Source organism: Apaloderma vittatum, unplaced genomic scaffold (genome assembly GCF_000703405.1).
Source record: "Apaloderma vittatum isolate BGI_N311 unplaced genomic scaffold, ASM70340v1 scaffold29705, whole genome shotgun sequence".
Taxonomy (NCBI): domain Eukaryota; kingdom Metazoa; phylum Chordata; class Aves; order Trogoniformes; family Trogonidae; genus Apaloderma; species Apaloderma vittatum.
Genome location: NW_009715883.1, coordinates 27,931 through 44,254, shown reverse-complemented (window position 1 = coordinate 44,254; position 16,324 = coordinate 27,931). Strand labels below are relative to the sequence as shown.

Genomic DNA, 16,324 nt, shown 5'->3' with positions numbered 1-16,324 from the left:
CCCTGGGCGGCTTGGAGGTCGGGGGGTGGCGGGGCGCTGGGCTGCTTGCGCTTTGGATGATCTTCTGCCGGTAGCACTTTCTAGGAAGTTCGGTCAAGTGGCACTTTTAAGATGTAGAAAGAGCCTTTGCTGATATTCCTTTAGGTCTTTAGACGCCTTAGCTGCCTTACTGAGGTGCTTCTTTGGGTCAGTAGGTGTAGGTACCCTCCAGGAGTCACTTGGTTTATTTCAGTTCCTCTCACATCTGCTCACACCTGTGAAAAGGTGCAGGTGCAGGTTTGCGAGGTGCTGCTGGGCAGCAGGCACAACAGCGCATAGCCAGCAGGGTGCCCAGGTGGCCAAGAAGGCCAGCAGCGCCCTGGCCTGGATCAGGAACACCTGGCCAGCAGGAGCAGGGCAGTGATAGTGCTTTGGGCACCAGAGTGCAAGAGAGACATTGAGGTGCTCAAACAGGTCCAGAGAAGGGCAAGAGAGCTGCTGAGGGGTCTGCAGAACATGTCTTGGGAAGTGGAAAGAGCGTCTGAGAGGTCTGGGATTCTTTGGTCTCGAGAAGAGGAGGCTGAGAGGAGACCTCCTTGCTCTCTACAACTGCCTGAAAGGGGGTTGCAGTGAGGGGGGTGTTGGTCTCTTCTCCCAAGTTACCAATAACAGAACAAGACGAAAAGGCCTCAAGTTGCACTGAGAGAGGTTTAGATTAGAAAGATTTCCTTACTGAAAGAGTGGTGAGGCATGGGAATAGACTGCCCATGGAAGCGGCAGAGCTTCTGTCCCTGGAGGTGTTCAAAAAACGTGTAGGCATGGCACTTCGGGACCTGGTTTAGTGGTTCTGGTGGTATTCGCCTGACAGTTGGACTTAATGGTCTTCGAGGTCTTTTCCTACCTTAATGATTCTATGGTTTTATGATTACTGCTGGTAAGGAAATAAATACACTGCATTTTTTTGATAGTGAATGTGGGAATTTAGGAGAATTGAACTATCAGAGCTGCACCATCCTATGTTGTGAATTCAGAATTGTACAGGTATCCCTCAATCTACAAACTTAGGTCTATAATTAAGAAAGAGCTGTAAAAAAAAAAGAGCAGAAAGCAGGATATGCTCTGTGCAGGCCTCTTTTCTCTGCTCATTCAAGTATCATATCATCATAGACTGGCCTAGGCTGGAAGGGACCTTAAAGATGATCTAGTCCAACATCCCTGTCATGGGCAGGGACGCCACCTCTAGACTAGTCCAGGAGACACATGGGGACCCAGCGGCAATCGAACCTGCGACCTCGGTGTTGTCATTGCTGTCAGCACTGCTGCTCAAACTACTGAGCTAACCTGCCCCCTAAGTATCTTCAAGGCTTGTTAGTTACGAATAAGTAGGTTCATGGAAATGTTTCTGACTGTGAGAGGGTTTGGCTTGTGCTGCTCAGAATGCCAGCATGCACAATCTCATGGAAAATTTTTGCTATTTAAATAGCTCAAGCACCTTAATTTTCAAGTCCCATGCAGCACAGATGAGCTCATTTTGTAGCTGGTCATGAGAACTAGGAATGTTGGAGCTTTTTTAGTACATATTCCTCCTCTTTGAAATAAATAATTTTATTATTCTGTGATACTGTAAATCAAACCCAGAAGTGCTAATCCCTCCAAAGTTTGTTTGCTGTTTTGTTTTTCTCCCTGCATGTGCTGGAATAGAATTGTCTGCTTTTTGAATATTACTGCTACTTGTACATTTTTGTGTTTTCAACCTGAACATACTCTTCCTGTTTGTTCATCTTTGCCATGCAATGAACAGCAAGGTGGGAGAAGTACTTCTGTATTACTGTTACTGTGAGGTCAAGGATCCAGAGAAGCTTTGTGCTTGGCAAAAGGCTCTGTGCCAGCATCTACATCTAACAGGCAAGGTAAGGTTTTAAGCGGTGGTTGTATTCTTAACAAAAAAAAAAATCTTCTTTGCTTAGTGCAGGACAATCAGGCATGTGGAGAATCAAGTGTTTTGCACCAGAAGGTGCTAGTCTGTTATCCCACTGAGAAAGGCACTCAGACTCTGTGAAGTATCATTTACAATGCTGTTTAAGAGCTGGCATGCTCTAGAGACCCTGTCCTTGCAAGGGTTGCCCCATTTCCATCATTCATTGTTACAGATATTTTTTTGTTGTTGTTAGATAAAACCGAATCTTTTTGTCACTCCTACTGTCAAACAGAACGGCTGTTCACATGAGAACTTTTTGATGCGTTTTAAATAAACCCAAGGACACACAGGTGGCATAATCACTGATATCAATGGGGACCTGCATGTAGGCATCTCTGTTAGGGTTTTTGGGTCTTGTGGCTTGATCTGACTGCCCAGCCTGACAAAAAAGAACCACGCGGTCACTCACTCGCTCCTTCCCCCTCCCCCATCCCCTCAGGGATGTGGACGGAGAAAACTCAACTAAAAAAGCTCAAGGAGTGAGATTAGGGCAGAGAGGGTCCATTTAGCACTTACGATGGCAGGTAGAAGCTAGAGTAGACTTGGGGAGGAAGCATAAATTTAATTTACCACCACCAGTTACCAACTAGCTTAGAGCAGGATAGTGAGAGGAGTACATAGATAGATACAACCCGATCTTAAATACACTCCGCCGCACCCCTCCCCTCTTCCCGGCTACTTGCTCCCTGCCATCAGAGCAATGAGGGGCGGGGGGCAGGAGTTTGGTCCATCTGGCCATTAGTGATTGTCCATGGCAGTCCTTCCTTCTCGGGGAAGAGTGCTCCTTTCAGTCTTCCCCTTCGTCTTCCCCACGTGGTGTCCATCTCGTGGAGGGCAACCCTCTCCCTCCATGCGAGTCCCAGCCAGGGTCATGGGTTGCTTTGGGTGCATCCTCTGCTCTGTGTGGTCCCTCTCCCCTCTGGCATGGGGTTCTCCACATGCTGCTCTATCCTGGACGTTCTCACCACTGTCGGTCCCCCCAGCTCGCGGGCGATCCTCTCCCTGCCATCTCACCGCAGGCCTCCAGGGAAGTGCTCTCCTCTGTGCCTTTCTCACCTGCTTTCCTCACCAACCCATTCCTTTGCTTTCCTCTCATCTCCCCCTCCTCCAGCAGAAAAACTGCCCAACATAAAAGAAAGGACAGACAGATAACAAAAAAAGAAAGAGGAACTGGCTCAGTAGGGTTACCTCTTAAATACCTTGTTCTCAGAGGTGCTGATTGGCCTGGCCTCGGCCACAGGTGGGTCCAACTTTTACCTGGGACTGGGGGAGGCTCTCGAAATTTTGCAAAAGCCATCCCCCACAGCCCTCCCCATGCTTCCTAAAACCCCGCCAGGCTCAAACCCATGACATTGGGCTCAATTTATCCTAAAGGAATCATACAGCACAACCCAAGAGCTGAGCTGGAGGTGAAGCAGAGTCTGATCCTGCTCCAGTTAACAGTTACCTGTGTCCCTGACGCCTCAATGCACAGGGGTCTTCCAGTCAGAATTACTGCATCAAGCTGTAACCCCCTGCACTGTCAGGAGTGAGATGAGAGCAACTGACACCTTAGACCACACCACAGGACAGCAGAGCTCATTCCTGCACAGAGTCTTTGTTCTTTCCTTCCTCGCAGACTCGCCCAAGGAAGTGAGTTGGGTCATCTGGCTGGCCTTTTGAGGCTGCAAGGAAAGATGAATTTTAACCTCTCAAAGCTGATGTTTCTAGGCTATCTGTGAAGAGAAGGATTTTTCAAGAGGGCAACTCAGAGCAGAATGCATATAGTTACTAAGTAGCTTCTTTTTCTCTGCCAGTGGTATGCACCTTCCCTGTTCTACACATGATTTGGGAGTGAAACACCCTGACACATTCAATTCTTTTTTTTGCTCAGCTAAGTCTGGTGGTTGGTATTTTTCTCAATTTTTTTTCCCGTTTCCAAGACAGGTACAGCATTTGCCTTCTCAGCCAGTTGCTTTTTCCCTTGTCTTTTATATTGATTTTTTTTTATTTTTCACCACTTCAGAGTTTTTGTTCATTTGTCAGTGCTGGAGATAAAATGACTCGCATTGAAATATGATCTTACATGTGTGTGGGCTGAAACAGGCAGGATGCAGGAACAACCACAGACCACAGCTGAAATGCAAGGAGTAGATTTGTTCTCTCCACCTGAGAATCTGAAGAATCCTTGCAGCAGCCCCTGGGTGAGGCACACGGGCACCGATCACAGGAGCAGCTCAGCAAGCAGCAGCACAGGCACAAGGAGACCTCTCCTTGCTGGAAAGCCTGTGGTGTCCATCCCACGGCTTTGTTATGTTTTCCTTGCTGCTCGGCCTCAGTTCCCGGGGCTCAGACGACAGCTTTGCAGGGCAGGGATGTGAGAGGTGCCCCCACATCTGTCCCAGGGCTCTGTTATCTCCGTGTGGGTGTGCTGGTGGTCGAGCACACACGGCCGAGCAGTGATCCAGTGTGACGGGTGTTCTCCGACACCTCAGGTGCCGGTTGCTTGAGCCTGCCTACAGTCCTCCTCGCCCATTTTCCGTTGTACCCCTACACATGCAATATTATGCATATTCACATTTTCCTTTTAGCTGTTTGAGTCATTGGGCACAATCCTATTGTTTGTCCTGAGGCAGGCTCCTAGTGGGAATTTCAAGGTTGACTGTAGGTTTTGGCAGTTAGCTTTTCTCTGTTTATTGCACAAGGTTTTCTGACTGTCTTGTTTGAAACGGCTCGAAAGCAATTACTGGGAGCTTATTATCCTATTTTATTTATTATTTTCTTCATGTTCAACTTTAGTATAACCATCTTTTCCTTCCTTCCTCAGTAGTTTTTTTTTCTGAACATACTTCTCTGTCTGCTTTTTGTCACCCAGTCATATTTTATTAATTTCACTGTGATCTATTTTTGCTGTTACTAAGCCTTAGCTCCAGCTTCTCATCTTGCCTTCTAGGTACGAGTTGCTTCAGAAGGGATTAATGGGACAGTTGGTGGAAGCAAAGTAGCTACCAATATCTACGTTGAAGTTATGCTTTCCCAGCCTTTGTTCAAAGACATTTTGTGTCGAGAGGATTTCAAGGTATGAAAAAATAAGAATACCTGTCAAAATTAATGCAAGGCATCTAATTTTTGAGAAATAAACACATTGCTTCTTGATAGTGTTACTTCTGGTCTAGCAGTTCTGATCTCCCAGCAATCGTCTAAGCCAAGGATTCCCAACCTTACTTTATTTAGACATCTCTGCTGATTTGCACCAACTATAACGGTGATCGTGATAGCAGCTGCTACAAGCTTTGGCAGCAATGTGTGCATTTGCAGGGCCCCCTATATGGGGGAAGGGAGTGTGCTTCAGCCTGGCCATTCTTAACAAGCATTTGCTCCAACTTCACTGCCAAAACCAAGGCATCACAATGTACCCTTACCCAAGCAAACTGTTCCCGCCCTCTGCTTTTCACCCTGATTTGAGACCCTTGCCTAGAAGGTTTAAGTTCATGCAGGCTTTGATGTCCATATGGCTGCACTGTCACTTGCATGAACTGGATGTCTTCTAGAGAAAATATACAGGCACAGTCAAGAGGTTTCTCCCAACTCACATGAGAGCCCAACTGCAGAGCAAGTGCTGACTTCTGCTTGGGTCTGAGCACGTGTGCCAGTTGCTGTCTTGAGATGGTGATGGCAGCTGTGGCTGGCACAGCATGGCATTCTGGTAGGCTTCTGCTGCCTCAGCACTGTAGGTACTGGTTTCTCTTTGACGAAGGAAAGCTGCTGCTTTTATAGCATTTTTCTTTTCCACACAGTTTTATTTGCATGGAATACTGGTTTTTTTCCCATAAATAACTAGGCCAAAGAAGTTAGTTAAAATTGTGAAATTCAAATCTCAGGTAGAGCTGCAGTGCTCGTTCAGCCTTAGCTTTTTAACTGCTGTGCTTGGCTGAATTTCAAGAGTAAATGTGACCTGTTACAGTCACGTGTAGATGCAAAAGTAGAATAGGTGTGGAAGTTTACCTTGACCCTGGCAAAAACTCCAACCCTGCAGGATCTCTCTGGGCATCAACATTCATGTGTTAATACACGATAGTATTAATACCGTATTATACAGCATGCAGAACTGTCTCACTCTTCTTCTGCGTGCTATGTACTGTGGTAAGTGGGGGTTTCAAGTCCCTGTGCCATTGAAGACATGGTCATAGAGGAGTGAAAATTGCACTTAGGGCTATGAACATATTTTGTTTGAGTATTTATATGCTTGGTAGTGCCTAAGCCATGTTTGAGGTTCAGCCCTGCAGAAATTCTCGCTTCTTGTTGCCTGCAGCAGGGATGCCTACCAAAAAGGGCTCACCAAGACCTCCAAAGGGGAAATTCTGCACTTCAGTTTGGGGGGTGGGGAGTGTCCAACTCCTCTGTTAAAAAGTCTTGAACCTGGCTGAGCTCCCATCTGTCTGATTCATACTCATGAACTATGGCTACTCGCATCATATGTGTGGTGGCTGGGGGCCGGGCTCTGCTACAGACAGTGTGTGATATGTCAGGTGTGAGAGGGGCTGAGGAGGACTGCAGGGCCAAGGTGTGTCAACATGATCCATTACTGGAGGAGGTTATTTAATACTCCTGTTGGCATCCACATGCTCTGTAGGGTCCTTGACTTTCTCATGATGGGTGCTAGTGACGTTTGTTTCTAAGATCTGTTCTCCTTCCCACTCCACACCTCATGCCAAGTGGTGCCTGTCTCACCTGCAGGACAGTCGCTGACCCTGAGACAACTCTGCCAGGCTGTAGTAGGGATCCACTGCCCAAAGCTTAGGATTTAGAATGTGCATCTCAGTGGGAAAGACATTTCTTTCCCTCAGCCACCAAGACACTTTCCTGTTCTAGGGAGCTGTGGAAAATTAAAGTGAGTGGGTAATTTTAATCTTGACACTTCATAAATTTTGGTGGATTGTTTTTGTGTTAAATTTCCTAGAGCAGTGCAGGAGGAGCTTACTGTTTCCCAGACCTTCGAGTTGGAGTATTCAAAGAAATTGTACCTATGGGCATTGATCCAAAGATAGTGTCTTATAAAGAAACTGGTAAGTTGATTTAATGAAAAGTAAAGCCTCTACCCATGTGAGAGGTAAGTGAAGAATAAAGTACCTTCACCAAAAAAATTTCTTTCTGCATAGTTGCCAGGACACAGGAGAAGTAGATATGAAAATTTATTTCTTATTAGTAGTCAAAACTTACTGGTGCAGGGAGTTTACTGGCCCAGGTTTTGGTTTGTTAAGTGTTTAGCTGCCTCAAAAAATTTTTTGAATTATCTTTCCATTTTGTGGGAAACAGTGATAGTTCCAATGACATCAAGCAGTAACCTTGTTTTGGGGTAGGGACATACCTTATGCTTTATTGAGGGAGTAAGTCATTGGGCTCCTGCTGTGTATGATAGTTAGGAAAGATGTTTCAATGCAGGAATATATTCATATTTGTTTGAAATATTCTGTAGAGGTTTGAGAAAATGCTCAGAAATTATACCATATAAAAAGCTGTCTCGTTGTGGTTCTTGCAGTAAGAACCAAGCTGTATAGTAAGAGCTTTCCATGGAGTCTTCTTGTGGATCCACTGGATTCTAGTGCTGTGGATGCTGAGAGCTTTTTTTTTACCTTAGAAAATGCCAGAACCCTGCTGAAGTTTATATTTGAGTATGCATGTGTTTGTGTTATGAACTGCTGACTTAACTTTACCTGAGTTTAAGTTAACAGCCATGCTCCTGCCTTTTACCCTAAGTTCTGCACCAGGTTCATGCCACTCTGCTAACACAGGCTGCATTTTGTTTTCTGTAGCTGCTTAGTATGGATTATGCCCAATCAGATATTACTGGCTATGCACCTGTTACAAGGACGCTTGCATAGGTGGTCAGCAGGAGCACAGCAAATAGCAATTAACAGAGCAGTTTTGGGCTTTTTGTTCCACCAGAGGTTTCTACAGCACCTTTTTGTGGTTTTGGCAGAGGATTATTTTTTTCCTCAGTTTTTGGTAATTTGTAGGGTGTATGTCTGGATATTTCTTTCCCTTTTTCTTTTTTTTCTTTTTCTTTTTACTCCTATTTTACAGTGGTTTATGGAGGTTGTTCCTGTTACTCTGTCAGGTTGTTTATAGGCTTATTCTTTCATAAGATAAGGGATTTTGGTGGGGGAGGTTTCTTGGCTTTCAGTAGGTTGGGAGTCCTAAGTCCTGATTAATCTGAAAGTTGAGAAACTTTATGTAAATGGAAGTTGTACTGGAGGTAATACAGGGTTATGGCAATTTTTATCAGCAGAGAAGAGTTTAGTTTAAAAAAATGCAATTTCTGTATTCTTCTGCACCTCCAGATGTAATGAAAGATAAGCAAAGGAAAGGGAAACATTTTTCACTCTTTCTTTCACAACTGTTAGAGTTGCCAGGGGAACATAACAAAGATCATAAAGACGGGCCTCTGTCTGCTTCTTCTTCCTCTGTCATGTGGAACAGTGTTATGTTTTCATTTGCCAGCAGGAAGCCAAACATGGATAAACTTGGCAGGTTAAGTTGGGATAAAACGTCTGTGAACTGTCACAGAAAGTTTTTGTTTGGAAATCTGAGGAGAATCTGGATCAGCCAGATCATACGTGATGTTGTTTTGTAGTTCTGCTTCTCACATCTTTCCCCCCCCCCCTTTTTTTTTTTTTTGTTAAAGGAATCCATTTATCCCCTCAGGAGTTTCATAAAGAAGTAGAACAGTATTTGTCCCAGGCCAGTCAAGGACAAAGTGATACCATCTTGCTGGACTGTAGGAACTTCTACGAAAGTAAAATAGTAAGTGTTCCTTGCCTGCTTCTCACAGTGTGTTACAGGTGCTGGGGGAAAGCATTCCACACTGTGAGGACGTACCCTTACTGGAAGAAGAGATTCCTATTCCAGATTGCCTGTAATATGTACAAAGTCCAGTTTAGTAATGAATATTAAACACAGGCAGCAGGGGACCTGCTCAGCAACTCAGCATGTAGCCTGCCTGGCTAAGCGCTTATACAGCTTGGGGCACGAAGAAGACAATGTGGTCCAAACAACATTAGCAGTGAACACCATATAGTTTGAAGTAAAAGTAACATAATTTGTAAGGATGCTGCACAGCATTTTTGACTCTTTCCACATGTCAAAAAGAATAGGGGCATCCTGCTGTGACATCTGCCAGCCCTCCTGCACTGTTGTGGCTCATCCTCTCTCTGACAGTTCTGTTCTGCATAGCTCGCTCTTTCATTTTTGGGTAAGGAGACATGCTGTGTCCAGAAACCTCTTACAGATTTTAACAGGTATTTCGATGCATAAATGCAGTTGAGGAATGGCCTAAAGCAGCTGTATTGAGCAGAATGTTTTGAGCCAAAGGTTTGTTGCTTCCTTAAGGTTGAGGCACAGACTTCACCATGTAAGACTGCTTGTAACCAATCACATGGCCATCTCTTGTTATTGCAGGGACACTTCCAGGGCTGTCTGGCTCCAGATATCAGAAAGTTCAGCTATTTTCCCAGCTACGTAGATGAAAACCTGGAGCTCTTTAAAGACAAGCGTGTCCTGATGTACTGCACAGGAGGGATTCGTTGTGAAAGAGGCTCTGCTTACCTCCGGAGCAAGGTGAGACTTCATTCTGAGGGCACAAGTGTTGGGAGTTGCGACTGCTTTAAGGGCAGCTGTCTTTTCTTTTGCTGCTAAATTCTTACTGAGCACGAACTGCTCAATAAGCAGGTGGGGAGGTACCTGTCACTGACACACACTTGCTTCATGCTGTCTGTCAGGGACTTGGGTAGTTTAATGCAGCTCACAATGATCTGCATGGACTAGTATCAAGCAGTGATTGCCCTGTGAAAAAGAATTATATAACCCACTTTCTTAGAGTTGTGAGTCTGCCCTGCCCACAGGAGCAATGTTTTGGGAGGGCCGAGAGCATCGTGCAGTCTCTCCACAGGCTCGGTCTGGGTTATGCTCTGCAGCTTGAACAACTCCGTGATGAAAATCAGCCAGTCAGTGCTTTCCCATTGTTGTGGAATAAATCCAGCACGCTGCATTGTTCTAACTGTGCTTTCCATCCCACTCTTTTCCTGGATCCTTCCCTCAAGAGCAAAGGAAGAGCACACATATACGTCCTCCAGAAATTTAAACCTTGTGGTTCATTTGTTTTTTTTGCTGCACCAGTGTGAACTCTGAAAAATTCTGCTCCTGCTAACAGCTCACTACGTAAAAAACCGAATAAGTAGCTGTTTACAGGGATTCAAAAGCATTTAATCTGTGATGCAGCAAACTTCCCTCAACTGAGGAGGTTAGCAGCTTTTTGACTGTACCATTAAATGCACGTTTGGTTTGTATCAACAAACCAGCATTGTGGAGCTGCCGGATAATCCCTGGTGGCACTGCCTAGAGTTGTGGGTGCACGTGGTGCCCTCTGATGGTAACTGGCAAGCTGCTGCTTTTCGTTGACCCCTGACATTTACAACATTTGCTTTGGGATCTCTGGGACACCACCACTGCTGTTGTCTTCTTCAGCTTTTCTGCTAATATGCTTTAAACAGGCAGTGTGCAGAGAGGTTTACCAGCTAAAAGGTGGAATTCACAAGTACCTGGAAGAGTTTCCAGATGGATTCTACAGGGGGAAGCTGTTTGTATTTGATGATCGTTACGCCATTTGTTCCAATGAAGATATCATCTCAGGTAGGACTAGATAACGTAAGACCTCCTAGAAGGCTGGGAAGCTGTTGCAGTCCTTTCCACGGAGTTGTGCAGTGGCAGCCAAACTCTCTGTGTAGTTCTTTCTCATAGTCACTTTGATCTTTTAGTGCTGCCTCTTTACATGATGATTATCAGTGCTCTGGCTTTAACACACAAAACAGAAATGAGGAGAGAAAAGGGGGGGGTCACTAAACAGAGTTCCCTAAAACTGGAGCAGTAAAAGGAACAGCTGCTGTTATGAGCCATCTCCAGCTATGGAGATGTATGCTGAGCGCTGCTGCTGTTGTCACCCACTTGTTGGTCACAGTGCTGATCAGACTGTGGTTGGCCAAGTGACCGAATCATTGAATAGTTCTCCTGCTGTCATCTGTTCTCTGTTCCAGTAACCTCACAGAACATCGGGCACAGACAGCCAGGCACAGGGAGAGTGGTGGCACTAAACCCAACAGCACTTTGTTGTTTTCATGCTTTAAAAGTTCCAGTAGCCTGTAGAATTTCAGTGACTTCTAGTTAAAGTTGTTAAAAACATGGCCTGGTCATCTGTCTGGGGTCACTCTTCTGATAACGCGAATGAATTGCCTGTTTTCTTCTTTGCAGTTGCCAGGTACAAATAGATGGAATTTGGCTCTAGCATTTTTTTAGACAGCAGTCTGGGTTTTTTTCTCTGAGCAGGTAACTTTTTGAGTATAAACTCTCGTTCTTCCCCTGCAATTATCACATACATCTTGAAGGTGCCTGGCTTGGTGTAGAAACAGAACACACCAGATACATCACAGCCATCCTTACAGAATTTTCTAGGGGAAGTGTTGGGGTAGGCACCCTGCCAGCACAGCTAAACTGGGCTGTAGCCTTCAGTTGAAGGGTTAAAATCTCTCTGATGTTGTCGAAGGACTCTGCCAGGACTGCATATGACACCGAATGCACAAGCTATTGCTCTTACGTGGAAGCCTGTCCCATGGCACCCCCTTCCCCAGCCAGTAATGTTCTTACGTACTAGCGTGATTACCACCAGCATGTCTTTCTTCTTCTCTTGGCAGTGAGAATCTTTAAAGCTTTCTAATTGGAAATAGAGGAAGCACTAGTGAGCACTTCTTCCTGTTCCTGACAGACAGCTGTCCTAAGTTTTTTACGTCAATATCAGAAGTTTAAAAATCAACTAGGCTCTAAAAGATCAAGCTAAAGCAGGAATTAAAAACCTGGAAGACAACAGTCATTTAAATGAGAGATTGCAGCCACAGAGAACCCTCTGCAAGGGGAACAGATGGGGCAATGTGGGTGTTAATTTTTTCTTTTCCTCCTCCTTCCAGCATGCAGATACTGTGGGACTCTGTGGGACCAATACAAACATTGTTCTAGCCAGCACTGCCGGCAGCTTGTCCTGACGTGTCCAAGTTGTCGCAACAAAGGTCTTACAGCTTGCTGTCCTCTTTGTCAAGAGAAAGAGCTCAAGGTGACTTCAAGGTCTTCCGGACAGACACTTAAGGAGGAATGTGATTGTACAAGGAGACGGCTAAGGGTACCTATTGAACATGTCTCGCAAAGGACGCTGGACACAGGAAAAAATTAAGCTGTTTGATTAGCTAATCTGACACATGCTAATGCAAAAGACTTCTATAGCCAGTTCCCTATCCGTTAGTCAGTTAGGTTTGGAAATCTTGAAAACGTGTTCGCTTGGAAAGTCTTGTTCATATGCTGCCTTTTAGCCTAGAGTATGCCCTGAAAACCTTCCATGACTTGACTGTAAATTACCAGAGTGCCCAACGCATCACCAGCACTACAGGATTCTTCTTCCTGGGTACAGTCTTGTAGCGTGGCCTCTACCATGGGGATTTGGAGCAGAGCATGGGGATCTGGAGCAGTGGGTCACAGCTGCTCACAATTCAAAAGAAGCTGAAAGGACATAACAGCAATTCCTTTTTTTTTTTTTTTTTAACTCCTTCATGAAGATGGATCTGTCCATTGGACCTCTCTGTTGCTCATGCAGTTGCTTCAACAGCTAGTGCTAGGGTATGAAAGCAGCAGATGGGCTGTCAGGTACATGACTGGATTAGAGCTGAAGATATTTTCCACAGACACACCATCTGCCCGTGCCTTTTGTTTTATACCAGTGAGAAGCAAGGGGTAGTTACCTGAAGTCAGTGACTTTAGCCCCGTGTAAAACCAGCTGAAGGTGGCGTAAGCACCTCCCTTGTAATGGGAGCAAAGGCCCAGATACTGTCTGCCCAGTCATGCTTGTTGGGTGTGACCTGTAGGATGAACAGCAAAACTAATCCTCATTCCAGGGCTCTGTCTATTTGGGAACTGTTTTCCTCAAGTTGTCCATGAAATATCCAGGGCTCAACTCTGCTTGCACTAGGAAAAAATGACAGCTTGAACCATGTTGAAACTGACACACACACACAGAGAGGGGGGCACAGGAACTGTCAAAATACCAGCATTATGTCACTGTAAACGATGCTGGCATGTGTGCCTAAACGTCAGCAACATCTGTAAGGAGATTGCAAGATACTTTATCCAAGTTAAATAAGATTTGGGGAGCATTTGTCCTTTGTAAACATGGGTTGAGTTTTCCAAAAGCTGTGAGATATTTACGTAATTACCAGCTCCTATCAGTGGGGAAATTGTCTTTGAATTTGAAGGGATCCACAGCATATGAACTCAAAATACTTCTACACCTGCTGCTTTGTTTACCTGATGCTGTAGAACGTACAGAAAGGTTTTATTAGTAGTGTAGAAGATGTGTCTTGAATGAAAAATGTCTTTGAAACTTACCGTCATTCTTGGTACTAAATAGTAGTTAGTCATCAGGAAATAAAAATTACTTACTGGTTTGTTGAGGGTTTTAATGGCAACTGCTTTTAAAGGCACGAAAACAGTTTACTCAGGTTTCTGCAGTTGCTTAGTGACAGTTAAGGCCATGTTATTTTCATATAGATTGTAACTTTTTCCCACAGTGCTGTGAATTCAGCAAGGCTTCGCTGTTAGCTTGACTAGCAACTGAAAGACATGGGCATTGGTCCCATTAAAGCCATGGCAAACACTTCTTCTTACTTCCAGTATTGCTACTGTGAAATCAACAGTTCAGCAACTGTCTTTATGACTGTTCCTTTCATGAAGCAAAACTTTGAAACTTAAGAATGTCTTCTTTGAGAAACTGTAGAGGATGGTATTTAATAGTGTATCTGTGCACAATCCATACTGGAGAAGATACTGGAAAATTCCTATCGGGAGACATCTTCAGCAGAAGTCTAAGCAGTACTGTTGTCCCCTGGCATCTTGCCTCCCGAGCTTTGCTGTCCAGTTAACCTTTGTGCTTTTGAGGACTGGAATATTTGAGACAAAACATGGAAGCTGTACTTGCAGGCCTGGTGTAGAGCGCTGATGAGAGTGCCCCAACATGCATATTACATTCTCTCTTTTCTTCGTGTCTAACAGCTAAAAAAGAACACTCTTCTACAATTCAGTCTATCAGCGAGACTGGAACACTCTGGAAGGCTGTTTCTATGTCACTTATCAGTGGTATTTTATATGTAAACTTCTGAAACTCCTATCATGATAAGTAACCTTTAGTGCTTCCACAGTAATTTTTAAAGTACTGCACAAATACACTTCACCTGTTATGTTGGAGATGGTTAATTCTGCAGAGGTGGATGCTGAAACCCGGCTAGCTAGCTGCCACGTGGTAGACCTGGCTGTAAGGTACAATTCTGAGAGCTTCTGGCAGCTGGAGATTCTACCTCAAAGGCAGAGGGGGAGCCGAGAGGCCGTTTTGGATCCTTGCACTAGGGCAAGGGAGGAGAAAGGTTTGCGATGTGTAGATGGAGACCCTTAAAGCTGTGTCCCTTCTGCTGCAGGGAGGGGAGGCAGGGTTAAGAGATAACCTTGGCCTCTCCTAGTTGTGCAAGTTAGCCTAGAACCAGCTTCTGTATTCTGGCTTCTGCATTAGTTTTGTGAAATCAATACAGATAAGGACTTGCGATGTGAAATGCTGTGTGCAAGATCTAGGCACCTCAGTGGCAATGCCTGAGAGAAGGCACATGGGCTCCGGGAGAGGTGAGAGTTAAGCAGGATTGGCTGTGACTGCCAGATGGTGCAGTCAGCAGATGGCTTTTTCTCCTTTTCCTGGAGAGCTGCTGGGAGAAACTGTGATCTGTTTGCTCCTAAATACCACTTTTTGTATCTCTCTCGCTGCACAGCTTGATGCCTTTCACCACAAAGCCTGATGCCTCTCAGCACAGTGTGTCTCTGCGGCACAGCTTTCGGCTCTCCCTTGCATATTTCAGTAAAGCAACTCTGCGGGGATCAGCTGAGGAGCCTGGAGTGATCCTGCCAGCTTAATTTACATTTAGGCTGCATGGTTAATTTGGATGCTGCTACTGTGAAATACAGAACAAGGTTCTTGCTTATTTTTATTTTATTTTATTTTTAAGGGCTATTTTTTTCATTCAGGAAAAAATGCTGTTGTAGTATCCATTGTGTTGCTCCCTGCTCTGCAGATGCATCTCCTTGCATGTCTGGGTTTCTTAGTACCATCGGGATTTCCCAGGATAAGATTAATTTTTGTTTGAAGCCAATGGAAGAGGTGAGCCCATACCATGTAGATTTGAGTGTGTGGCTTAGCTGGAACTCCCTGGCTCTGGTTTGATGATTTAGTTGACCATTTTTAAGTGTTCACAGTGCATATGGGAGAAAGAGGTTGGCTGCCAGTTCCTTTTTCTTTTTTACAAAATATGTTTTCAAGTATTTTTTTTCTGCATTCATTTTCTGATATGGAACTTACAGTGTGGGGGGAAGAAGCTATAGCAAAGCATTTTATTTGACACCACTGGTGCATTTATTAAGATCTGAAGATCAAGATGTGTTTCCCACATTGCTGAAATTATAGTGTTTCTCTGCTTCATTGGTCAGAGCTAAATCATGCGTGGTATTTGTGCACAGGCTCTGAAGAAATCTGCTAGAATATGTGTAAAAGACTGCAAAACTTCACTTTTGACAGATGTGCACAGATTTCTAGCAAGTAAGAACGTTCTCTAGGACATGTCACCTGACCAAAAGTTAGGCTTTAGTATGGCAATGCTTCTGCCAGGAGACTTGCCCCACCGAGCAGGAACCCACCCACGTTAATGCTGGGAGTTTTGGATGGGACAGTGCTGGGTCCAGCCCGCTGCACGTCTGGGAGCCTGTGGGGAATTCCTCTCAGGAGACTGACGGGCAAAAAGCTGTCGGACTACGCAGTGTCAGTTCAGGAATGGGGTATTTCACTTCACAGCTTTTCTAGGGCACAACATTTATTGTGGCATTTCTGCAGACATTAGAGACAGCAGCAAAAGAAACAATCCCCAGTAGAACAAAATGTAATCGATGGTCACGGTCATCTAGGCAAAACAGCAGAGAGAGAGAATTTGACTTTTTTTCAGCAAGTATCTGGACACATGATTTTAACATTTGGAAACTGAAGGGGGTGGGGATGAGGAGAGAGGGGTCTGGGTTTGCTGATTAGTTTGACCATCTGTGCAGGGTTAGGATTTGCATCACATCTCAAAAGGTGACTTGTTTTCTTCAGATATGTGTAGGGTAGGAGGATATTAACCCATCAGAAAAAGCTCAGTTTTTGAGACTTTTATAATTGGTGGCCTTAAGTTCCATGTAATCGGGGTGGAGATAAATTTTTTGTTAGAAACA

General features: G+C 44.8%; 1 protein-coding gene across 1 annotated transcript; it reads left to right on the top strand.

Annotated features, from left to right (window-relative positions):
* Positions 1-264: 264 nt before the first annotated feature.
* TSTD2 (thiosulfate sulfurtransferase (rhodanese)-like domain containing 2) lies at positions 265-12,332 on the top strand (the record flags this gene model as incomplete). Its single annotated transcript, XM_009869333.1, has 8 exons — positions 265-334; positions 1,781-1,889; positions 4,890-5,015; positions 6,897-7,002; positions 8,622-8,740; positions 9,395-9,553; positions 10,486-10,624; positions 11,950-12,332. Coding segments are annotated over 8 exons (1,088 nt in total), but the record flags the coding sequence as incomplete, so codon positions are not given.
* Between the last annotated feature and the right edge of the window lie 3,992 nt (positions 12,333-16,324).